The sequence below is a fragment of the Jatropha curcas genome, chromosome 3, assembly GCF_041381405.1.
Source record: "Jatropha curcas cultivar XTBG-Jc1 chromosome 3, XTBG_Jcur_1.0, whole genome shotgun sequence".
In the NCBI taxonomy this organism is placed as follows: Eukaryota; Viridiplantae; Streptophyta; class Magnoliopsida; order Malpighiales; family Euphorbiaceae; genus Jatropha; species Jatropha curcas.
In genome coordinates, this window is record NC_143153.1 from 25,772,414 (window position 1) to 25,797,833 (window position 25,420).

General features: G+C 29.0%; 2 protein-coding genes and 1 long non-coding RNA gene across 3 annotated transcripts; 1 reads left to right on the forward strand and 2 right to left on the reverse strand.

Moving 5' to 3' along the window:
- Positions 1–4,719: 4,719 nt before the first annotated feature.
- Positions 4,720–6,957, forward strand: LOC105636553 (alkane hydroxylase MAH1). Its single transcript, XM_012219853.4, has one exon. The coding sequence runs from the start codon at positions 4,759–4,761 to the stop codon at positions 6,265–6,267; it is 1,509 nt and encodes a 502-aa protein (XP_012075243.1). The 5' UTR covers positions 4,720–4,758; the 3' UTR covers positions 6,268–6,957.
- Positions 6,958–13,104: 6,147 nt separating this feature from the next.
- On the reverse strand, positions 13,105–13,985 carry LOC149497797 (uncharacterized). The gene is made up of 2 exons (XM_089719291.1): positions 13,636–13,985; positions 13,105–13,504 (listed from the first exon to the last, which is right to left on the reverse strand). The coding sequence occupies exons 1-2, from the start codon at positions 13,983–13,985 to the stop codon at positions 13,105–13,107; spliced, it is 750 nt and encodes a 249-aa protein (XP_089575417.1).
- A 9,231-nt stretch (positions 13,986–23,216) lies between these two features.
- LOC149497798 (uncharacterized) lies at positions 23,217–25,091 on the reverse strand. The gene is made up of 3 exons (XR_016320199.1): positions 24,974–25,091; positions 24,827–24,894; positions 23,217–23,610 (listed from the first exon to the last, which is right to left on the reverse strand). It is a non-coding gene; the product is annotated as an uncharacterized LOC149497798 (long non-coding RNA).
- Positions 25,092–25,420: the final 329 nt, after the last annotated feature.

The window sequence follows — 25,420 nt, forward strand, 5'->3', positions numbered from 1 at the left end:
AGGAGGCTCGACGCGACTTTCCGATCGAAGGATGTCCCTGCTCTCCTGCGCCTTCTGCGTACCCCAGAAACGAAAGAAAGGAGAGAAGGGATGCCGGAATCCGCTGCGGCGAGGAGGCTAACTTGATCGGCTCCGGTGGCTGGAATGGGGAGGGAAGGAGGAGGAGGGGTCGCGCGCTGGCGCTGGCGCTCCGAAGGAGAGAAGAAAAGGAGAAAAAAAAACCAGAAAAAAAAAGGAAAGAAAGAAAGAAAAGAAAAAAAAAATCTTGGAGCTTCTAGACCATTTCGGTTCGATTCGAACTGGTTTGGTCTAATTCAATGATTCGGCTCGATTTGCTTGGTTTTCTCATTCGATTTGATTTATTTTGATTCTTTAGTTAGGTTCTAGAACATTTCCTCAATTTAATAAATAATAATAAGAATAATAAGAATAATAATAGATTTTTAGAATAATAAATTTATATAGTAATCACACACATATACATATACATTTTTAATAAATTAATAATTAATGCTCCATAGTTACTCTTAAAAATTTCTAAAGGTTCTCTACTCGACAAATATTTAATAATATGATTTAGGCTTGACCCCAACTCCGTAAACTTGGGCTCGAATTAGAATTAAACAGTATTTGTAGTCCAGACAGTCGACAATTCAAATTTTTGATTTAATAAAAATTCAAAAGTTTCGAAAATAAAAATTAAGGGTGTTTCAGATTTGCTTTGTAATTTTAATGTAATGACTTGACTGTTTTTTTTTTTTATGCCCATCAACGTCAAATTTAATTAAATTATAGTCTTTTGTTATTTTTAAATTCAAATTGGTAATTATTCTACTATAATTTATTCTTTGTTATATGTTGAGTTCTTAAAATAGTTTTATTCTTAATAAAAAAAATTTATTTTTTTATTTTCTTTTTAGTTATTGAATTAATTTGTAATAACTATCACTTTAATTTAGTAAGAGATTTACATCTCCCTTACAATAAATAGATGGCCTCCTGAATAAGTATTTTTTAATTTTTTGTGATATTTTTTCTTTTATATCCTAAATCTGTTTTACTTGAAAGAAAATAATGTTTATGAAATTGAAAAAATTAGAACTATATATTTCTCTTTTGGGTTATTTTTTGAGTTTTGTATTTATATGTTTATATATTCCTTTCTCTAATACACTAGGCAAGTAATACTATCACTATAGCCAAAATGATTAACATTATTAATTTAGATCATTTTTCTTTTATTTACCAGTAAAAAATAATTTATTATTATTTTTAATTATATATATATATATATATATATATATATATATATATATATATATTGATTTGGGATTGAGGGCAAGAGGTTGAGATTGAGTGATAACTTCATTTTCTTTTTGAGCACACTCAGGGTTTTGAAATATGCATTTATAAATTAGGGACCAAAAGATTAGGTATAAAATTGGATTGAACTTTATTTTGAAACCACTTTATTATATAAAAATAAAATCAAGTACATAAGAAAGAGCATTACAAGTAGTTTATACGGCAAAATCTAATACAAATTAATCAATTTTATTTATTTTAATCTAAACAAAAACTTATTTTTTAATATTGTATACATAAAAAATTAAAAGAGTAAAAAAAATGAGAATATAATAGCATTATCAACGTATAACGCGCATCATAAAATAGATTAGTATGTATAAAAGTACGAATGGGGGGAACATTAGGTTCCTAAAATGTCCCTATGTAGTTTTAATTTTAATGATTAATTAAACATATCATTAAGGATGGTTTAATCTTATTATAATTAGAAAATTTTAAATTTTATTAATATTTTATTGGTTGATTAAAAATACTATTAAAAATAATTTAGTTCTATTCCAATTAAAAACTCTTAAAATTATAAAATAATTTTTAATTAGATCGATAATATTAATTTTTATTTGAATTCAAATACTATTCAATTAAACATGTTAAACAAAAAAAATATAAAAAAACACACCATATCATATAGGTTATATTAAAAAATATATAAGAAACCATATTATATACATTATATTAAAAACGTAAGGATTAATTTGAGTAGTATAGTTGAAATATATATTATATTACAATTGAAGCATACATTAATATACACTAACCGAACATTCTCAAAAAAAAAAAAAATATATATATATATATATATATATATATATATATATATATATATATATATATATACTAACTAAAAAATTAATTTGAGTTATTAGTATTCATTATTCATTATTATTAATTTGAAACTTTGTATTCAAAGTGATTGGTACTTGGTACTTAATTAATTTTCTAATACTGTTTTAGGATTTTAAATTAATTAATTATTAGCTTAGTTTTTTAAATTTAATTGGCATCTATGTAATAAATTAATTACAAAATTAATTTTTTTTGGAGTAACACTACAATAACCACTGAAAAATAAAATAGAATAAATATAGGGTGAATATTTTCTTATTTTATAATAAAATTAATTTTAGTAAATTCTTATGAATCTTTTCTTCGATTTTTGAATTTGCAAATATTTTTATTCAAATTTGTAAAAGAAAAATATATAAACATGGAAGAAAAGTAAAAAGTAGTAAATATTTGTATTTAATTATTAATTTTTTATTAATTTATTTATATTTTTTCTGCGGAATTAATTATTAAAATATGATGAATATGATATTGATAAAATTATAAATATTAGTATAGATAGATATATACTAATATTTAAAAATATTCATTGCATGTGTTGCTTTCTCAATGTAGATACTTATTATTTAATTTTTTTATTATTCTAAAGTATCTTAAATTTCACTAAGGGTATTAAATTCAATGATTATGTATTGAAATTTTATATGGATTTTAAATTTTTATAAAACTTTATATTGAATATATATAAAGTATAATTATGATTTTAGATTATTGATTTTGATTTTAAAATCATCGGTTCTAACGATAAAATCAATTAATATTATCATATTTGATATATATGGATAATAAAATTCGTTATCTGGGAAGTAAGCACCAAAATGCGATCTCAAAAAGAAAGGTTACATAGGGCCACCTTGCACGCTACATTTATTTTTGGACAAAAGTTGTGTACTCCATACACTGATTCGAAAGGGACACCCCCTACAGATGTAGGACCATAAATAAACAAGATAATTATCTTTTCGTTTTTGTTTTTGGTTTTTTTTTTTTTCTTTTTGAGAATATGATGCTTATCTACTTTTTGTTTTTCCTTTTTAATAAAAGAAACATATGTATTAATTAAGGTTAAAATATCATACATTCTTTTTTAATTAAAAGCAACATATAGTAATTTTAAAACAATATGTTAATTTACGTATCTCAAATATGTAACTCATGTTTAAAAAAAAAAAAGTATGAATTAATTATATAATCCTTATATTCTCTTTATTTAGAGAAAATTTCTATTTAAGACGTTTTTTTTTATATAGAGAAATTAACTTGAAATTAAAACTTTGGAAAAGATACAATTGTTCAAAGTCTAAAATGCTAATTTAATTTAAGTCTCTGTGTTAATTGTACACGGTTAGCAAGAGGAAGTGGCGGACAAAGAAAAGGTTCGACATTTAATACCCTTGTGTTTCCAAAGCAAAAGTGAAAAATTATTTTATCACAGACTTGTAAACTATTGAAGAATTAACGAATGTGCTCATATTAAAAAAATATTGGACAAAAATCTTTTTCGACTGTAGGAGTATAAGTCGTTTAAATATGCTTTATTTATAGATGTGTCTCATTTTGTTATATCTGTCTACCAGTCTTATGTTTTCGATAACTCCTTTTTGATCATCAAGTAAGTAGTTCAAGTCTGAAAGATCAAAAGTAGTGGACGTATCTTCAGAATATGTGCTTGAATCAATTCGAATGTCATTGAGATAAAAAATAATGGATTTATAAGTTATGAAAAATTATTACCTTTATTTTATAAAACTCTATGAATGCAGTAACATATTCTATGTCTGATAGAAATTTATATGTAACTACGTTGTAGAATTTGTAGAAGACTATTGTAGTAACGAAAAGTTTTGGCTCTAAATTTTCATTAAATTTAGATGCATATTATTGAAATTGCTCGATACTTGATATAAATGAGGGAAAATCAAATTTGAAAAATTTTGAATCCTCAAAACAATTGCGGAATTTCCTTAAATATTTTCAAGTATTAATTGTTGAATAAGTGTGCCATTGGGACTCTCTCTTTCTAGATTGGCTCCATCATAATTAATTGAGCAATTAATGCAAATTAAGGGTATATAAAAAATGTAGGAAGTATCTAATTTTGTATTCTAACTCTATATATTTATTAATAGTTCCATATTAATTATATATCTATTTTTGTACTCTCAATAGTTAATAGTGATTTGACAAAATTATGAATTATTATTTTTATTATTATTATTTAGTGAAAAAAAACTTCCTTTTTCATTTCCCGACAAAACATAATAGAAATTTCCAATTACATATTTAGTCGTAAGATGAAAATTTTATCTAGATTAAATCCATAATTCATATATGAAATAAATCAATAAAATTAACATTTTTTATTAAAATTATGGTATTTCTGATGATATATTAAAAAAATAAAATAAAATTAAAATACTTTTTAAAAATTTTTTAATTTAATTGGTTTGACACGTAAAGCCATCAATGACTTTCTCCGGTTACAGGTAACTATTTCTCTATAATAAACTCTAGTTGCAACTCAAAGCAGCAACAAACTCCAAAATGGCATCACTAACCCTTCTTGAGATCTTCATGGCTATCGCTAGCTATGTCATTCTTCGTTGCTTTTTCAACAAAAATGGGCTACCAATAAACTGGCCGATCTTTGGTATGCTACCGGAGACTCTCTACCACCTTCACCGACTTTACGAGTGGCTGACAGAAAAAATAGAAAGAGCTGGTCTCACCTTCTTCTATAAAGGCCCTTGGTTTTCTAATGTCAAGATCTTAATAACAGTAGACCCAACCAATGTCCACTACGTAATGAGCTCAAATTTCTCAAATTTCCCCAAAGGATCTGAGTTCTCCAAGATTTTTGACATTCTTGGAGACGGGATTTTCAATGCCGATTCACATTCTTGGAAAACCCAAAGAAAACTAGTTCAAACGTTGATTAATCGTGGGTGTTTTCATAATTTCTTGATCGAGGCTTGTCAGGAGATGGTGGAGAAAGGCCTAGTTCCGGTTATTGAACATGCAAGTGATCAAGATTCAGTAGTGGACTTACAAGATCTGTTTCAAAGATTCACATTTGACATTACATGTGAATTAGTGACCGGTTATAATCCAAGAAGCCTATCTACTGAATTTCCAAAAATAGAATTTTCAAAGGCATTGGATGATGCTGAGGAAGCTTTGTTTTATAGACATATAATACCAGAATTCATTTGGAAGTTTCAAAGGTGGCTAGGGATTGGACAAGAAAAGAAAATGGCAAAAGCAGAGAAAGTTCTTGATGATACATCAAGAAAATATATATCAAGAAAAAGAGAACAATTAGTCAAGAATAATAAGGGAGAGGGGGTGGATATGTTAACATCATATATGAATGAAGGTGAGAAAATCTTGGAATCTAAACCAGACGAAAAGTTTTTAAGAGACACCATTATAAATCTGTTGCTTGCAGGTAGAGATACAACTAGTTCTGCTCTTACTTGGTTCTTTTGGCTTATTTCCAAGAATCCACGAGCAGAGAGCAAAATAAGACAAGAGATTCAGGAAATTACTCTACAAGGCAAAAAAGCCAACACTTGGTGTGCATTAAATGTACAAGAGGTAAATAGTCTTGTTTATTTACATGCAGCTTTGTGCGAGACATTAAGGCTATACCCACCAGTTCCATTTCAACACAAATCCCCATTGCAAAAAGATGTGCTTCCAAGTGGGCACGAAGTGAATCCAGAAATGAAGATAGTGATTTGCTCCTATGCAATGGGAAGGATGGCTTCTATATGGGGTGAAGATTGCTTAGAGTTTAAGCCAGAAAGGTGGATTACTGAAGGAGGAAAAATTAAGCATGAGCCATCTTACAAATTCTTGGCTTTTAATGCAGGTCCAAGAACTTGTTTGGGTAAAGAAGTGGCCTTTACTCAAATGAAGATAGTTGCAGCTTCCATAATCCATAATTACCATGTCAAGGTAGTAGAAGACCACCCTGTGTCTCCTAATGTATCCATCATTCTCCACATGAAACATGGATTAAAGGTCAAAGTTACCAGGAGATGGGTTTGAATTACTTTTATATAGGTTAAAATATAATCGAACCCCAAAATTACATTAAGTTAACACTTGAATTCTTCTATTTAAAAAATAATTACGACGTTCTTAACTTATACTTTTTATCTCACTGGTTGGTCATTTTATTCAAAAAACGAAATCTTTATCGTTTATTAAACACACTTTTGAATAAAATAAGTTAATCTTTAGACGAAAAGAGCTCATTTTTTGGATAAAAGTATTCAATAGTGAGATAAAGGATAAGTTATGCATGTTATAGTGATTTCTCAAATATAGAACGATTTAAGTGTTAATTTGAATATAATTTAAGGATTTAATTATATTTTACCCCTTTTTTATGTAATTAATTAAATGAAATACTACTAATACTAATAATAATCATAATAAGTTGTAGCTTAGTGTTTAGTGTTGTTAGACTTGCTTTTAGGTTTTGGCTCTATTTCGCATTGGTGCTAAATTATAAATATATAGTTGTAGTCTTGGTTGTTTTTTCACTTGTCGAAATCGTGTGGTTTGGTAAAATTATCGGTTAAAACTTCAAGAGCGACTTGCACTTAAGGCTCACTTCCCATGAGATAAAACAAGAACAGTTCTGGAGAATGTGAAGATAGGAAGCAGAGAGAACAAGTTGTTTTTGTTGTATTATTATAGGTTGTAAATTGAATATTAATATTTTCTTTGGCATCCATTTTCCCTAATTTGTTCCTTACTGTGTAAATTGATTTGTTATTATGAGTTGACATCCATCAATCTCTATATGTCACTGTGGTTAGTTCGGAGCTGGGTATGAAATCATTTTTGTCAAGAGAGACACATACAGACAGTGACTTTCGATCTGTTTATTTCCACTTATGCATGAGCGTGTTGGATTGAATGTATAAAAGATATTTTTGATTTTGCATACGTGTCGCGGTTCACCACAAGTCACACTTCTCTGTCATTTTTCAATTTAATTTAGGTTGTCCTTTTCTTGAGAAGGTTCCTTTAAGTGGGTAGGCTTTGACTTATTATCCCTACGTGTACAGAAGAGAGTCACCAGACGAGACCAAAAACAAGTCTTTGTCTGTGAGCCAAAACCAATGGAGAAGTGAGAGTGAAATCTGTATAAATGAATAATTTCTAAAGGATAAATCCGTACGTGTCAATATGTTAGAATATAGAAATGAGCACGTGGCATTTTTATTTTATTTTATTTATAATCAATCTTTTTATTTAATAAAAATTAATTTTTTTATTAAATAATAGAGTTACAAATTAACAAATCTACTAAAGGATTTCATTATAATTAATATATAATAAATTTTAAATTTTTATTAATAATTTTTATTATATAAAAAAATAATGGAGTTATAATATAGCCATAATTGATAAAAATTAATTCTATATTTTATCTATATAAATATATAATTTCTAAGGCCTAAATATTTATAAGGCAATATATTAGAATACGAAAGTGATGTTAGAATATGAAAGTGATGACATGACATTTTATTTGTTCATTATAATTAATATCTTTTATATTTAAATATTCTTTGTTAAATAATGGAGTTACAATAAACTAATAAGATTTTATTATAATTAATATATAATAAATATGAAGTTTTTTATTAAATAGTTTTTACTCTATTAAAAAAACACTAATGGAATTATAATAGATTCATGGTTAATAAAAATTAATTAAATAATATAATTAGATTAAAAAATAGAATTAAAATATTAATTTCAATTTATTAAAATTTATTTAATTAAAATTAAATATTCTTGTATTTTATTTAATTTGAATATATAAGAATTTCAAAGAGAAAAAAAAACAAAATATATCAATTCAATAACAATATTTTGCTTATAATAATTAATTGTGCTAATTAATATTTCAGTTTAATATTTGAGAACTTAAAAAGGAACCTATAATTTTACCTTCCATCATTTAATCAAAAGTAAATAATCCGTGCATCGCGCGGGTACATAACCAGTATTTTTATAATTTTATTAGGAAAAATTTTACGTAGACAGATCTATGGCACCATTCATGGACCAAATCAATTAGAATAAGGTTTCTTATTGAAACGAGGGTATTTCTGACTATATATTGAAAAAAAAAAAGATAAAATCGAAATACTTTTTAAAGAATTTTTACTGTCATTAGTTTGGTCCATAAACGTGGCTGTGAACCCAATCTAGGCAAATAATTTTCATTTTATTATACACTAATGCATAACAAAACTAATCGAGACCTGAAATGAAAGGTTTTTATAATTTTACAGGCTAATGCATAAATTTGTCCTTGTGGTTTTGATGGTTATGTTTGTTGTTTCTTGAATTTTATAAGAGATTCATCGTAATCCTGCACTTTTATATTTCAGTAATAATTATGTCTCTTATCAAAATAAAATATAAAAAAAATGTAAGATTCAATATTTATTATTGAAATGTGAAAGTGCAAAGTTATGATTGAATAACCGTAAAATTTAAAAATGACAAGGAAAATTGCGTAAAATTCAAGGTTAAAGTTTATGCATTTTGCCTAATTTTATACAAATAGAGGAGGAGAGATATTGTCTTGTGAGATGATGGTCTTCTCCGATCTTGATGTACTATGATACGATGGTCATTCATGGTCATCTTTTTCTCTAGTTTTATTTTTTGGCGAAATTGATAATTTCACTCCGAAACTTCTGTACTTTAACCATTTTGTCACCTAAAATTTATAAAGGACTTATTATGATTATGGATAGAAGCAGGATGGATATTTTGAAGTATCAATCCCGTTCCAATCCATTTAATGATAGTACATACAGGACGGACCCAGGGGCCCCTCCAAGTTAAAAACTTTTTAAAATTTTTAGAGTGAAAATTTTTGAAAAAAAAAATTAATTTTACTCCTATAATTAATAAAATCATTTTGGTCTCCTAACTGTTTGGGTTGAGTCCATTAATGGGTACAGATAGTCATAAATGAGTTTGGAATGAGTATAAATAGTAAAATTATTATCCGTAACAGATACGAGAAGAGTACGAGTATAGGTATCTGAACAGAAAAGCAGAAAAGCAAAAATAGATGAAGAATTTGTATATTTCTTCTCTGATCTGAAAGCTATACATTGTGTTCTATTTATATTTACAAGTGTGTAGTATATTCTAATTCTAGGGCCTACTGTATTGTACATTTCCTCATGTAACAGAATTACAGCTGTAATATGGGTTTGTTATATGGGTTAATGGCTTGGTTGGGTTTATTATATGGGTTTGGGTTAAGTAAAATGGGTATGGTATGTGGGTTTGGTATAAATAGAAAATGTTGTGTTTGGGTTTTAGGGTTTTCTTTGGTTTAGAACGGCAACTTCTTTATTTTTGAGTTTTAGGGTTTTCTTTGTGCTTGGCTTTGTGTTTGGCTCATGTTCGTTCACGCCCCCCTCAAGTTGGAGCTGTGGTAATGAAACCAAGCCCAACTTGACAGTCATGAGATGAAAGTGGGAGATGGCTAACATTTTGGTGAAAATATCAGCAAGTTGGGATGCCAAAGGGAGATGTTTTGTGTCAATAAGACCAGATTGAATGTGATGGCGGTAAGATGGCAGTCGATATCAGTATGCTTGGTGTGCTCGTGATAAACTGGGTTGGCGGTGATATGCATCGCCACTTGGTTGTCGCAGAATAAAGGTATGGGCTTTTTCACTTTCGCTCGTAGATCTGTGAGTATCTTGTCAATCCAAATGATTTCGCACACTGTATTGGCCATATATCTGTATTCTGCTTCAGCAGAGGAACGACTAACCACTGTTTGTTTTTTTGTTTTCCATGAGATGAGCAAGGAACCCAGAAAAACACAGTAACCTGTAAGGGACCGGCGAGTCTCGATGCAAGCCCCCCAATCAGCATCACAGTATGCTTGGAGATCAAGCGTAGAAGAGGTAGGAAAAAATAATTTCAGATCTGTGGTGGAGGCTAAGTAGCGTAGAACATGAGAAGCAGCTACCATGTGACCTTAACAGGGATGTTGCATGTGTTGAGATAATTGTTGAACTGAGTAAGTAATGTCAGGTCTGGTAAAGCTCAGGTAAAGTAGTCTCCCCACTAGTCGACGGTAACAGTCTGGTTCTGTGAGTAATGGTCCCATGTCTGCATGAATTTTTTGACCTTGTATTAATGGTGTGGATGCATGTTTGGCGTGCTGCATGTGTGAATCTAACAGCATATCTTGAATGAATTTTCGTTGTGATAAGTATATGCCATCAATGGATGATAGGATGTCAATACCCAAGAAAAATCTTGCATGGCCGAGGTCTTTTATCGTAAATCTGGAATGGAGAAATTCTTTGATGTTGCATATAAGTTGAATGTCAGGTCCAGCAACTAAAATATCATCCACGTAGACAATAAGTGCTAGAAATTCATTGTCCTCTCCTTTGGTAAATAGGCAGTGATCATTCATTGATTGTTGAAATCCATACTGGAGTAATGTATTTGTCAACTCTTGGTTCCACATTCTGCCAGCTTGTTTGAGTCCGTAAAGTGATTTAGTCAGTTTGCATACTTGGCCGTTAGAAGCTTTAGAATATCCAGCTGGGGGTTGCATGTAGATGTCTTCATCAAGAAAACCATGTAGATAGGCATTGTTAATATCGAGTTGGTGAAGATTCCATTGATATTTAGTAACTAGGCCAAATAAAATTCTCACAGTCACCATTTTAGCGACAGGAGAAAAATTGTCATTGTAATCAATGCCTAGTTTTTGGTTGAAACCTTTAGCAACCAGGCAAGCTTTATATCTGTCTACAGTTCCATCCTGTTTGTATTTGACCCTGTAGACCCATTTGCAATCAATGGCCCGTTTCCCTTTAGGCAACTCAGTTAAGACCCATGTACCATTATCTTCCAAAGCCTGCAGTTCAGTTTGCATTGCTTGCACCCAATTTTCATTAGAAATAGCATGATGATATGATATTGGTTCATGAATTTTGTTGACATTAGATGCAAAAGATACATATGCATGTGAATAGGGTGAATTGGGTGAAAAAGGTTTGTGATTGGAATTTGAACAATTGGTTACATAATCTATCATCCAAGCTGGTGGTCTTGAATTTCTTGTACTTCTCCTAAGTGGTGTAACTGGTTGGTCTGTGTGTAATGTCTGATCAGGGTCTGTTTGGATGGGTTGTTGGTGTTCTGGGTCAGTTGTAAGTGTAGTCTGTTGGTCTATTTGGTCTGGGTTAGGCATATTTGTAGGTTGGTTTGTATGGTCTGGGATTGGTGGGTCATTGTCTTCAAAACAGGTTAGTATGTTAAATGTACAAGACTCAAGAGGGATGTTGTGATGGAAGGGGTAAACTGTTTCCTTGAACATAACATCCCTTGAGTAAAAAATCTGCTTAGTGTGCATGTCATAGATCTTGTAACCCTTCTGTTGAGCCCCATAACCCAACAATGCACATGGTTTAGCTCTAGGATCAAACTTGTCTTTGTGTGGTTTAGTATTGGTTGCAAAACACAAGCAGCCAATAACTTTCAAGTGTGTCAGGTCTGGTTGTGCTTGATGTAGTTTTTCAAAAGGGCTTAACCATTCTAAGAGTGCAGAAGGCACTCTATTGGTCAGGTAAACAACAGATAGGAGAACTTCAGACCAAAATTTTTTAGAGAATTTAGCTTCAAAAAGTAGGGCTCTCCCAATATTCAATATTTCTTTGTGTTTTCTCTCCACTCTCCCATTTTGCTGTGGAGAATAAGGACAAGATAGTTGATGGGTAATTCCTTTAGAAAGAAATAATGTCTTCACTACATTATTCACAACTCAGTGCCATTATCAGTCCTTATTATTTTGATTTTGGTGTGAAATTGGGTGTCTATTAGGTTGGTAAAGTGGTCAAGGATTGAGTGGACTTGTTGTTTATTTGGTAGCATGTAGGCCCATGTGTTTCTGCTATAGTCATCCACAATAGTAAGCATATATCTAGCACCAGTTAAGGAAGTAATAGGATAAGGTCCCCATAGGTCAATGTGTACTAAATCAAATATGCCTTTAGCAATATTACAACTTGGATAAAATGGTAATCTTTGTTGTTTTGCAAGGGGGCAAACATTACAGTCAAGAGTACCACTGCTTGTATTAAAATTTATTACATGATTTTGTCTAGCCATAGAGATATGACCCATTCTAAGATGCCATAATAGTCTCAAATGATCATCATATGTAGTACAAGTAAGTAGAGCTTTAGTAGTAGTAATAAGCACAAAACACTTCTTATCAAGAAAATACAAGCCTCCATTCAACTTGCCAATAGCTACTACTTCATCAGTCTGCAAATCCTGTAATAAACAGTGGTCAGGTAGTGTTTTCACTGATAGTGCATTGTCTTTTGCAAGGGTTGATGCAGATAATAAATTGCATTTGAATGTTGGTATATATAACACATCCTTTAATACCAGTCTGTCATGTATTATGATATTGCCAACATGTGTTATAGTTCTGGTGGAGTTATTAGGTAGGGTTACTGTTCTAGGTTTAGGTAATTTGGTTAGTGTATGAAATAGATGATGCATGTATGTCATATGATCAGTTGCACCAGTGTCAACAATCCATGGAACTAATTCACATTTATCATGCACATTATAATGAAAATGAGAGACAATACCTGCAAAACTGACTGCATTGGCTGTAGGTGTATCTCCTGCCTTATCATCATACTGCATTTTATCTTTGAATGCATGCTGGATCTCCATTCTCACCATTCTGGATACATCATTCTCATTGCCTCCTGAGTTAACATTCAACTGTGCATCACCTACTTGTCCATAATGTGCTTGAATTTTCTTCTTCTTTTTGAGTTCAGTAAACTAATCTGGATAACCAGTTAGTTTAAAACAAGTTTCTCTAGTGTGGCCAGTCCCATTGCAGTGATCACAATGCTTGTCAACTTTAGATCTGGAATTATGGCTTGTATTTTTGTTGTTGTAGTTTGATTTTTGCACATACATTGCACTGCTATTCTCACTTGAATCATAGATTGCAGTATTCACCTCCCTCTGTTTTTCAACACTCAGCACTATTGAATAAGCCTTACTCATACTTGGAAATGGATCCATAAGCAGGATTTGATTTTTAACATTGTCATATGTATCATTCAGTCCTAAGAGGAATTGCATGAGTTTTTCCTCTCCATCTAGATCTGAAACTGCTCTCATAACACCACAGGTACATCCTTCTGCAATTCCACAGATGCATTTGGGAATGGGCCTTAAACAAGCCAACTCATCCCAGAGTTTTTTAAGTTTTGTATAGTAATTAGCTACTGTTTGGTTGCCTTGTACAGTTACTGAAATATCTTTTTTTATTTGGTAATCATAGATCCATTAGATTCACCACACCTGGTGGACAGTTCATTCCAAAGATCCTTGGAACTTTGATAATACAGAAATGCTTCAACTAAATCTTTAGAAATAGAGTTTAAGATCCAAGATTTTACCAGATTGTCGATTCTCTGCCATCTCTTTCTCAATGGAGATCCAGCTACAGGTTCTTGTTCTTCACCAGTGACAAATTCATACTTGTCTCTGGCCTTTAAGGCTATGGTCATAGATCTGCTCCATGACAAGAAATTCCGGCCATTCAAAGAGATATTAATGAGGTTTGAAGCTGAGTTTTCAGATGCAGAAAACTTATAAGTTTCTGATTCAATATTTGTGTTTTCATTGTTTTGATTAGTATTGTCTGCCATTGATTTCAGGAGAAGAAGCTTGAATGAAGCGTTAGAATTTCAGATACCAGATCAGGCTCTGATACCATGAACAGAAAAGCAGAAAAGTAAAAATAGATGAAGAATTTGTACATTTCTTCTCTGATCTAAAAGCTGTTCATTGTGTTCTATTTATATTTACAAGTGTGTAGTATATTCTAATTCTAGGGCCTACTGTATTGTACATTTCCTCATGTAACAGAATTACAGCTATAAAATGGGTTTGTTATATGGGTTAATGGGTTGGTTGGGTTTATTATATGGGTTTGGGTTAAGTAAAATGGGTATAGTATGTGGGTTTGGTATAAATAGAAAATGTTGTGTTTGGGTTTTAGGGTTTTCTTTAGTTCAGAACAGCAGCTTCTTTGTTTTTGAGTTTTAGGGTTTTCTTTGTGTTTGGCTCATGTTCGTTCAGTATCTGGGTACCCACTATATTAAATGGGTTTGGTTATGGTACCCACGGGTGTCTTACCCATTATTAGTAAAACATGTATTTTAAATAAGTTTGAGTTTAGATAATTTAAAATTTATGGATAGCTTAATCTTTTAGGGGTACTTTAAATGAATTTTTAACGAATATAGATAGAAAAATTTTTGAATAGGTTTGAATATGGGTACTTAAACAGATATTTAAACGGGTTTACGATGGATATGAGTAGTAAAATTTTAAATGGATTTTGATACGGGTACTTATATGAGTTTGGGGTGAATTCAAGTTATAAAATTTTAAACGGATATGGATATTAATAACTCAAAATTTATCGGTATCCAATTTGCTTATTTCCATTCCTAATTATAATATTTAATGGGTATCAATCTGCTACGAAAATTTATATCATTTGTCAAAATCAACTCCAAGCGGAAAAATATAATGTTATATATTCTTTTTAATTTTAGTTTCATTATTATAAAGGAATATGAATTTTTTTTATTTTGTTATAAGATCAGTAAACCCTGTTTGCTATTATATCAAAGTTTTATACCTAGTCTATACGTGTATTTGTAATTCTTGATATTATTATTAATGAATTACATTTTTTAAAACAAAAATAAAGAGCCCGGCAATTACATAAATACAAAACCACATAAAAATTCAAAAATGAAAGAAAAATGAGCTTATTTTTTATTAAGAAATCAAATGAAGGAACTGAGAGAAATCAAATGAAGGAACTGAAATAGAATTCTCAGATTTATGCATTAACAATAATATCGTATTGTTACAATGAGTTAAAAAGAAGATATCTAATCCTAAGCTACATACATCAATAGTAAAATAACTGCATTTGTTGACTTTTACATCTTCTAAGCTAATTAATTAATTGCAGTTGTACTAAGAAGTTAGTTGACTCAGCTACATTCAATAGTAGATGTACTTCACAAAAAAAAAAAAAAAAAAAGGCATACACAATCCTTCAACTTTGATGGCGATGACAAAATCTGGATAAAAAAATAAAAACAGAGGAGAGAGAGAGTAATTGAATCAGTAAAAAATAAATTACTCAGCAGATGAGGGAGAAAGATGATTGTTGAAATTACAAGAGAGAGTTTGTCAACATCGAAAAATTAAAGAGAAAGATACACAGAGAGGATTTCAATAAAGAGAAGACAAGATACGATGGTAGATTATTTGGAAAGAAGAGAATGAAAAGACCAAAAAGGACATGCCATATTAGGTTATTTGGCATAATTTTCACCCTTTTGCGCCCAAGAGAAAGCGACTTCAAACTTTGATTTTAACTGTTTAATGTTTGTAAAATTCACTACTTAGAAGGACATAAATAGCTTCTTTGCCTATTCAATACTTCAACTTATAAAATTCACAATTTTTACTTTGACCTTATCAATCATTTTAATTTATAAAATTAACCTATTAAACACTTTAATCTGTAAAATCATTTTATTAAATGCTTTAATTTATAAAATTAGATCAATTAAACACCTATCAAATAGTTGAAATTTATAAAAATTATTGTTTCAAAAAAATCATATTAACTACATATCAAATCAATATTTTACAGGTAAAAATCAAAAATCCTAAAAAATATTGTTGTTAGTATGAAAAAGTGTCCAATATTACCACCATTTACAAATTCAAGCACATTATATAAATGAAAAACTATTGTTGTTCTTCTTTTTGTTTTTTTTTTTTTAAAAAGAAGAATTCTACAAAAATATAAATGCATAAAATATCTGTCCAACCCTAAATAAAAAATATCAAGGGGTTAGGGATACATAATTTTCATAATTGATGCCATTTAGTCAGTTAGCAGCGAAGTCAGAATCCTTAATGAGGGGGTCATCTTCGTTGGCACAAGGGATAAGGAAGCCAACCAATGAAAGGATAGAGTGGAAATTGGGACTTAGATAAAAGATGTTGAGAAGGTGGAGGGCCACCTTAGAGACAAGATACATTCAGTGAATTGATTTAATGCAACTTAAATAATAATAGAAAAAGATGGTGACATTTTAATGTTTAAATTTAAGTGGCTCAAGGTAATGTATATCTATACTATATATAAATATAGAAATAGGAGATAAATAATAAAATTTTTGATATCATATTTAATGAAATTTAGAGTATTTAAAATAGCTTTAGTCATAACCAATTATATTTTTATCTTTTTCAAATATATTCTTTAATAAATAAATAAATAAATATATATATATATATATATATATATATATATATATATATATATATATATATATATATATATGATAATGAGACATTTGAATTTTTATATTTTATTTTTTAAATCTTTTAATTTTAATTTTGATTATAATTTAAAATATTTTATTTAGGAGACAGATAAAAAAAGAAAAAATATATTATTTTTTATATTTGTATAATTTGATTGGATATATTTTTTAAAAAAGAGATTTTCAAATAGAATATACATAATATTTATTTAGAAGAGAGATAAAAAAAAGAAAAAAATATAATCTGTATGGTTGTAGGGAAATTTAAAGGTGTATTTAGAGAAGATAGAAGATTTCTTTTATGTAATCCTTTTTCATTAATTAACATATAGATAAGAATTTCAAAATTTTAAGTTTGATATTTTTAAATTTATTTTTTAATAAATATATACGATAATGAGACATTTTTAAAATTTTTATATTTTATGTTTTAAAGATTTTATTTTATTTTGATTATAATTTAAAATATTTTATTTAGGATAGAGATAAAAAAGTATATTATTTTTTTAATATTCTTTTGTTTTTTATATTTGTATGATTTAATTGGAGATATTTTTTAAATAGATTATACATAATATTTATTTAGGTAGAGATAAAAAAAATTATATTCTTTTTTTGTATGATTGTAGGAAAAATTGAGAGTTTATTTGGAGAGGATAGGACATTTTTTATATAGTTTTTTTTATTAAATAACATGTAGATAATTAAGAATATCAAAATTTTAAGTTTTATTTTTTAAAACTTATTTTTAGTAAATATATATGATAATGGGACAATTGAGAATTTTTTTTTATATTTTTTTAAATATTTAATTTATTTTGATTATAATTTAAAATATTTTATTTATGAGATAGATAAAAAAGAAAAAATATATATTCTTTCTTTAATATTCTTTTTTCCTTATGTTTGTATAATTTGATTGGATATATCTTTTAAAAAATAAATTTTCAAATAGAATATACATAATTTTATTTAGGAGAGATATAAAAAAAAAGAAAAAAGTATATATATATTTTTTATGGTTATAGGGAAAATTTAAGGTTTATTTGGAGAAAATAAAATATTTCTTTTATATAATCTTTTTTTATTAATTAATTCACTTATTTATTTATTTTAAATTTGCAACTTAAAACAATAGAGAAATAAAATATTTGAATAAACTCAATAACTGACCACTGTTAGATCTTAGCATGATTTGCTTTGTAATTTTCATTTATTGACGTGTCTTTAGTCTTTTTTTTTGTCCATCAATATTAAATTCTATTAAGTCACGGTCTTTTCAGCTGAAGAAGGGATTGATTTTTGAAATTTAAATTGGTGGTTTTTTAATATAATTTTTTTCTTATTATAGGTTGAGTATCTAAAAAAAGTTTTATTATTAATAATATATATTTTTTTCTTTTTCATTACTGAATCAATTTTTAACTACAATCACCTTAATTTAGTAAGAGATGTATATTTCTCTTGAAATAAATATATAAACTATCGATAACTAAGTATTTTTAATTTTCTTAATATTTTTTCTCTTATATTTTAAATTTTTTTGACTTGACAAAAAATAGTATTTATGAAACTGAAAACAAAACTAAAAATAAATATTTTTATTTTTGGTTACTTTTTGGAGTTTCATTACTCCAAAAATATATATTTTTGTTTTGCTTAGTAATAAAAAAAATTTATTATTCTTTGAAACTATAAATGTGATAAGTATTTTGAAATATAGTATTTTCTCGAGTGCGATAAGTATTTAGGAACAGTTGTAGTATACATCATCAATGTTATTTACACTTGAAAATAAATTTATAATTTAATTTACATTAAATTTCATAATAATTAAAATTTTCCATTTTTTTGAGAATAAAATCAATTTTTCTACCATTCTCTGAGTTAAATTAACAGAGAAACTCAAACCCAAGAATTTTAATTTTTCACATTCTTATAAATAGAGGAAAGACCAACTATATAGACCTTGTTTTTTTTTTCTTTTGAGACGAAAAAATTGAGAGCATTTAATAATATTTATTAATTTGTGATGAGATGGAAGTTGAACAAAGAAGAACATTTTTTCTTTCGAGAAAAAAAAAAAACTCTTACTTTTATGGATTGAAAAGCCGATCATTATTTTTTATTTTATATTTTTAGAGTACAATTTTAATGTTATTGATTATGAAGTGAATATTCAACATTTTTCAAATATGAAAATTCATCGAGAGCAACTGTGATTTTTTTAAAATTATATATGTATTTAAAAAAAAACATTGACCCCACTGACTCTTACTTATAGCTCCACCTATAGGCCAATCATCTCTCTAGCCGTCTAAAATATCACGACTCTATTTGACTATTTGCCCCCTTCTTGATAATTGATTGAATGTTCTACATTGCTTTCGGTCCTTAATTAGTATTATCTATACATGACTATTACTCACTAGTGACCTTTTTCCTCAATATCTTTTATTCTAATCTTTTTTTTTTTCAGAAAAGTGCTTAATATTACAATAATTACGTTTTTATTGAAAAGATAAATTTTAATGAAATTCCAAATATTTTCATTTGCTTTTCCTTTGAATTTATTTTTTTTTATTTTTTATTCTTATGATGTTTAAATTCACATGTAAATTAAAATATAAAATATAAATAAGAATGAAAAATGTAATTGATTAGAGTTTTATTACAAAAAAACCGCAATCGTAAGAATAACCATATTAGTATTTTCAATTGGTTAATCCAAACCAATTACGAGAAAATATTCAAATCTAAAATTTTTCAATATATACGTTCATGTCTCCAAATTTGCAGTTTGCATTACTTAAAGCAATTATATATATATATATATATATATATATATATATATATATGCTTATAAATTTATATAGGCAATTGTATAGAATAAAAATATAAATAATAAAATTAATTAATTAATCTAAAAAGTTACAAGTGTTCAAACAAAAATTACAAAGGCAGTACAATATCTAAATCCAATTACCTAAATAACAATTAATATAATAAATATTAAAAGAAGCATTCGTTAAACTTTTAATTACAAAATTACAGTTAGTAACCAATTAAGCATGACGTTCTTTGTCAATAATCTCAAAGGTTACACCATATTTTTTCATCTGTCACAAAAACTATAAAAATATAGTTTGCACTCTCGGTTTTATTTTAATATGGGGTAAAAACACAACATTTCGAAAAAAAAAAATCTGAGAAAAAAAATAATATATCTTGAGTACTAAATTGGTTAATTTGGATTAACCGAAGTTTTTTTCAAACTAACCGCACTATAACCGGAAAACCAAATTGATATTTATAACTAACCGATCCAAACTAAAATTAATTTATTAGCAGCCGAACCAAACCAAATTACTCGGTTCGGTTTGGATCAGTTGTTGGCAAAAAGCAAGCAACAGATCATGCGGTTGACAACTTGAATGAAAATTGCAAGCGTGTCGGTGTGTAGTATATCAATTGAAAAATTGAATGTGCGCTTAATATGATTTTAGACTGCAAGTTGAATCCAGCGATAAACACTTCACCAACTATATAGTTAGAATAAAATTGAGAAAAGAAAATTATAAAGAGAATTTTGAATTTTTGAATAATTATCTATCAATATCTTAATTTTTGAATTTTTTTACTTTATCCTTTTATTTTGTGATTGGATGAATTAAGATATTTTTTATTTTCTAGAAAAGTTTGATGTGAAATTCAATATCCATATAATTTAATAAATATATATAATTATTTTGATTGCTTTGAAATGTAAAGAGGATGTTATTGATTGTATTGAATACAATTGTAATTACAGAAATTGTAAATAAATAGTGCTTAGGAAAAATAAAGAAAAGACTTTGAAAATTATATTAACTCATTGAAAAATTTAATTTGTTTGGTTAAATTGGTCAGAGAATTTGGCTGGCTTCGACATTATTTTCTTGCTCCTTTTATAATTTCATACGCAGTTGCCAAAAGGCTTCGACATTATTTTCTTGCTCCTTTTATAATTTCATACGCAGTTACCAAAATATCTACCGACACATTTCCCATCATTAGTCATATGGTCTTCAACTTTCTACGCTTTTGGAATGCCCCTGTTTTACTCTGCTGCAACCCAGTCCTTCATTATCTCCTTCTTTTTAATTAATTAATTAATTAATTATATAAAATAATATTAATTGGCTACAATTAATTAAACAACTGATAAAATAATTTGGCTAAGTCATTAAAAAAATTCTAAATTTTGCAGGTAGTTTTAATTATACCACAAATTCAATTTCTTTCTCTTAGTATCCTGAATTTTAATTTTAGTAACAATAACACCCTAATTTTAATTTATAGCCAATTTAATGAATAAATATTATTTTAAATTGCTTTTAAAAAATATTATTTTCAAATTATACTCAATATTAAAATAAAAAAATAATATATTCATTTTAGAAATAAAATAATTTGTTATTTTATTTATATTAACAACAAGTAATGATTTTCCAAAAATAAAATTATGCTATAATGAATAAAACCTATTTTTATTAGAGATCTAAGTTAATTATAATTTTAATATACCCTAACTAAAATTTCATACTTAAAAATAGCCAAACAAAAACTTCAACTAGTATTCTCTTCTTATAATTAATTAAAATTTATTATTTTACTTGGCTTTTTATGAATTTGAAAAGAAAATTCTAACCAATATTAGTTAGGGTATTGTTAAACTGACAATGTAGATCCACTAAAAATAATATTTTATTTATTAAATTATATCAATTAAAATTAGAGTGCTAAATTTAGGATATTAGGAGAAAAAAAGTTAAATTTAAATTATTATTAAAAACCCGCAAAGTTTGGAGTTTTTGTAACCAAATAATTTAAGCCCAAATATAAAGGAAAAGAGAGAAGAGAGTGATGAAAGGTGAAGAAGAGATGGTGGGCTTCCGTTGTAATGCGGGCTTCAGGATATAAATGGGCTCATGGTTGGATATAGGTAAGTCGGAAAAAAGGTCATGTAACAGAATAAAGTTAAAGTCATTAGAAATTAATTTTTTTTGGCATATTTTCTTTTAATAAATTAAATTACAATATAAAATTATAGGTATTTTGATCTTTTTAGTGATTTTTCATTCTATTCTTCCCATTCATATAATAAAATAAAAAAATAAACTATAATTTTTATTCTGTGATGCATACTAAACACTCAAATATAATTTCTATTATGTGGTGATTGTAGTGGTAGAGTGGTAGAGTGATGGTTGTCGTGGTGGTGGTAGACCGATTGTGGTAGATCAATGGTGGTGATGATGGTGGTTGAGGTGGTGCTAGTAGTTGAGGTGGTAGTGTTGGTTGAGATGGAGGTGATGTTGAGGTGGTGGTGATGTGGTGGAGCAATGGTGATTGATGTGGTGAAGAAGTGGTGGTGGTGGTGGTGGTGGAGTGGTTGAAGTGGTGGTGGTAGTTGAGCTGATGGTGAGGGTGGTGGAGCGATGGTGGTAAGGGTGGTGGCACAGTGGTGGTGGTGGTGATAGTTGAGGCGGTGATGGTTGTGGAACAATGGTGGTGGTTTGTGGAGCGGTAGTGGTTAAGGTGGTAAAATAGTGGTGCTGGCGAGGATGGTGGAGTGATGGTGGTAATAGTGGCGTGATGGTCAAGCGATGGTGATGGTGGTTGAGGCAGTGGTAGGTGTGGTAGAGCGGTAGTCGAGCGGTGGTGATAGTGGTGGTGCAATGGTAGTGATAGAGTGGTTGATGTGGTGACGGTGGAGTGATGGTGGTGGTGCAGTGACGGTGGAACGGTAATGGTGGTTGTGGTGGTGAGGTGGTAGTGTTAAATATCCTTGAATGGTAGACTTTTTATTGGGATAGCTTGATGTAATGGTCAATACATGTATTTTTTTTTATATAAATATTACATCAATTTAAGTAACGAAGATTATACATATAATTTCAATTACATTACATTGTCCAAAAAAATTATAACCAAACAATGTAATTAATCATGCAGTGTAGTACTTATTCTATTACATGGTTGATTACATTATACCAAACATGGCCTTAGGAAATAGCAATTATGTATATATTTTTAATTTTTTAAATTTGATAAGAACCAAGTTAGTGGTTTTCTGTCATGTTGCCATTATAACTGAAAAAGAATATATTTTTATAATATTTCTATTTAGCAGCGGAATAATTGCAACAAACAAAAAACAAAAAAAGTTTTTCATTTTTGCTAATAACGCTACAAAGATTATAAAAAAGAGACCGTAAAGAGATAGAATTCAGTATCCAGTGAGCATCAACAAAATTGAATGTTGCACGTTCATCAATTGACAAATTTTTCAATATAATTTCTACAAAAAATATGAAAATTAATGCAAAAAGCATACTTATCTTTGAATAAACTAAAAAAAAAAAAGAAAAAAAAATCTGTTAATTGAAATTAACGAACATAATGTGATTTGATTGAATCCTAGGTTTCGAAAAATTAAAAAGAAGAAAAGATCAAAATTAGAGAGATTGAGACATGAATTTCTTGCCTCTAATATTTATAAGCAAAACACCAGATGTGAACTAGGGATGACCTGTAGCATTCCTTCCCGGTCCACCCGTTAACCCGAATGAACCGAGTCGGGACGCTACAATCTGGTTGACTTTATGTCCTGTCATGCTGATATCATAATGTATACTGACTATTATATCATGCTGATGCTGTTTACATTAATAATGTACTTAATATTTATAAGACATTATACTAGTTTCCAAAATGAAATGGGCCCAACTATGTGCCCTGTACATGCCATGATAAGTATATACAGAACTAAAGCATTAAAATGAGTAGCTACCCTGAAGACTGGGTCTTCCAAAGATGAACTGTAGCAGTTGTAAGCTGACTCTCTATGGTCCAGTCCTGAAACCTACGAGTTAAACAAGTAACTCGCTAAGCAAATAAAGCTCAGTGGATATCTCAACTTATAAAGAAACAAGTAAGCACATACATATGTAGAAATAACCATGTAAACACATATGGATACCTAAACATGAAGCACACATATCATGATACTTCCATTCTACCTTGATGATCTTTTTTGCTGTTTTTTATGCTGTATGACTCATGCAATGTTTAGTCAAGATATCTGTATGGCTCCATAAGGTTATAGTGAAACCAAAGTGATAAGAAAAACTGTATGAAACTGGATGAATACTGTATGAAATTGGATGAATACTGTATGACTTGGCTGCTGTGGCCCATATATAATCATATCCACTCAACGGCCTGTAGCCGGAGTACCAAACTGTATGGAGTGCAAATCTGCTATCCTATGTCGCGACATAGCCTTATCTATGTGGTTTCTACCTAACCTCAATGGAGCATAATGTCGGTATGTCAATAGTATAAAACAAAAGCATATTAACGTCTTCATAACTTTATAAACCATATTGTTTACTTGGTTTCACATCATTTGCATGCTTGCATGTTGTTTTGATACATGTTCTCATGTTGTCTTTTTGTTTTAAAATGATTGGAGGAATACAATTTGAGCAAAGGCATACAATTGCATAGAAAAAGAGGTTCAAAAGAGCATCAAAACACAAGTCGCGAGCGCGCCATGAAAAGTCGCGAGCGTGAGAAGCACACATGAGGGTCAGTGAGTTTACAGGCTAAATTTGCGAGCACGCAATGAAATTCGCGAGCGCGAGAAGCGCAAAATGAGAGTCAGAGAGTTTACAAGCACAATTCGCGAGCTCGACATGAAATTCGCGAGCGCGCGTCGTGTTTTCCAGCCTGCGCAGTCTGTAATATTTTGGTCATATCTCTCAATTTATAACTCTGATTTAGGTGATTCAAAAACCCATGGAAAGCTAACACATAGAGGAACAAATAACTCTTCTAGACCACTTCCTAATTCCATCGTTAAATAGGGTCAAAATCAAGGTGAAGTTACTGGTAAATTTTTCAGCAAAACCTGTTTCAGTATAAACTCAATATCTACTTCATTTATTCATTTCATTCCATGCTTTCTCACCATTTCCAGTCCTCTCACTCAATATTAAGCAACATATTTTCTCATTATCAACACACCACACAAGTTCTCATGCAAAGAAAGTGGTAAATTAAAAGAGATATCAAACCTTCACTCCAAAAAGCTTGAGCTCTTCTTTTTAGCTTCCTTTTTCTACTACCTTTGAGCTCACTTCTCCTATACATAAAAATTCTTATGAATACTCTAAAAATATCACCAAATGATTCAATTATGAAATTCAAGAAGGTTTACTTACTTGGATAGAATAGAAGTTGAAGTTAAGGCTTAACTACCCTTAAAATTGATGGAGATAAAGTTGAAGATGGAGAAAGGAAGGTGGAAGAGGAAAGTAAATGAAGGAGATGAAGATAAGGATGAAGAAAGGAAAATGAAATGGTAAGCACGGGTAGGCTCTAACATATCAATGATTTTGGGTGTAAAATTACCAAATGGTCCCTCAATTGTCAAAAGGTTACAACTTAATACCCAAACTTTATGTTTTAGTGCAAGTAAGTCCTATTCCTTATACTTTGATCTTTTTGTTATGCAAATAAATCCACTTCTTATCATGATTATAGTAAATCCAATACTACCACACTCTGGATTCTAATGACTTGAACCGAGTTTTGGTTCAGCCCGACTCAATTCGACTCTGTGCAATGACTTGACTCGGTAGGATGTCAAAGTTCTCCCCTCCTAAATA

What these genes read in the sequence shown, in the direction of transcription:
- LOC105636553 (XM_012219853.4), top strand. Translation starts at nt 4,759, where the DNA reads ATGGCATCACTAACCCTTCTTGAGATCTTCATGGCTATCGCTAGCTAT.
- LOC149497797 (XM_089719291.1), bottom strand. Translation starts at nt 13,985, where the DNA reads ATGGCAGACAATACTAATCAAAACAATGAAAACACAAATATTGAATCA. An exon ending in TGGAATGAACTGTCCACCAG is followed by an intron (nt 13,505 to 13,635) that starts GTGTGGTGAATC and finishes GGCTTGTTTAAG; the next exon opens with GCCCATTCCCAAATGCATCT.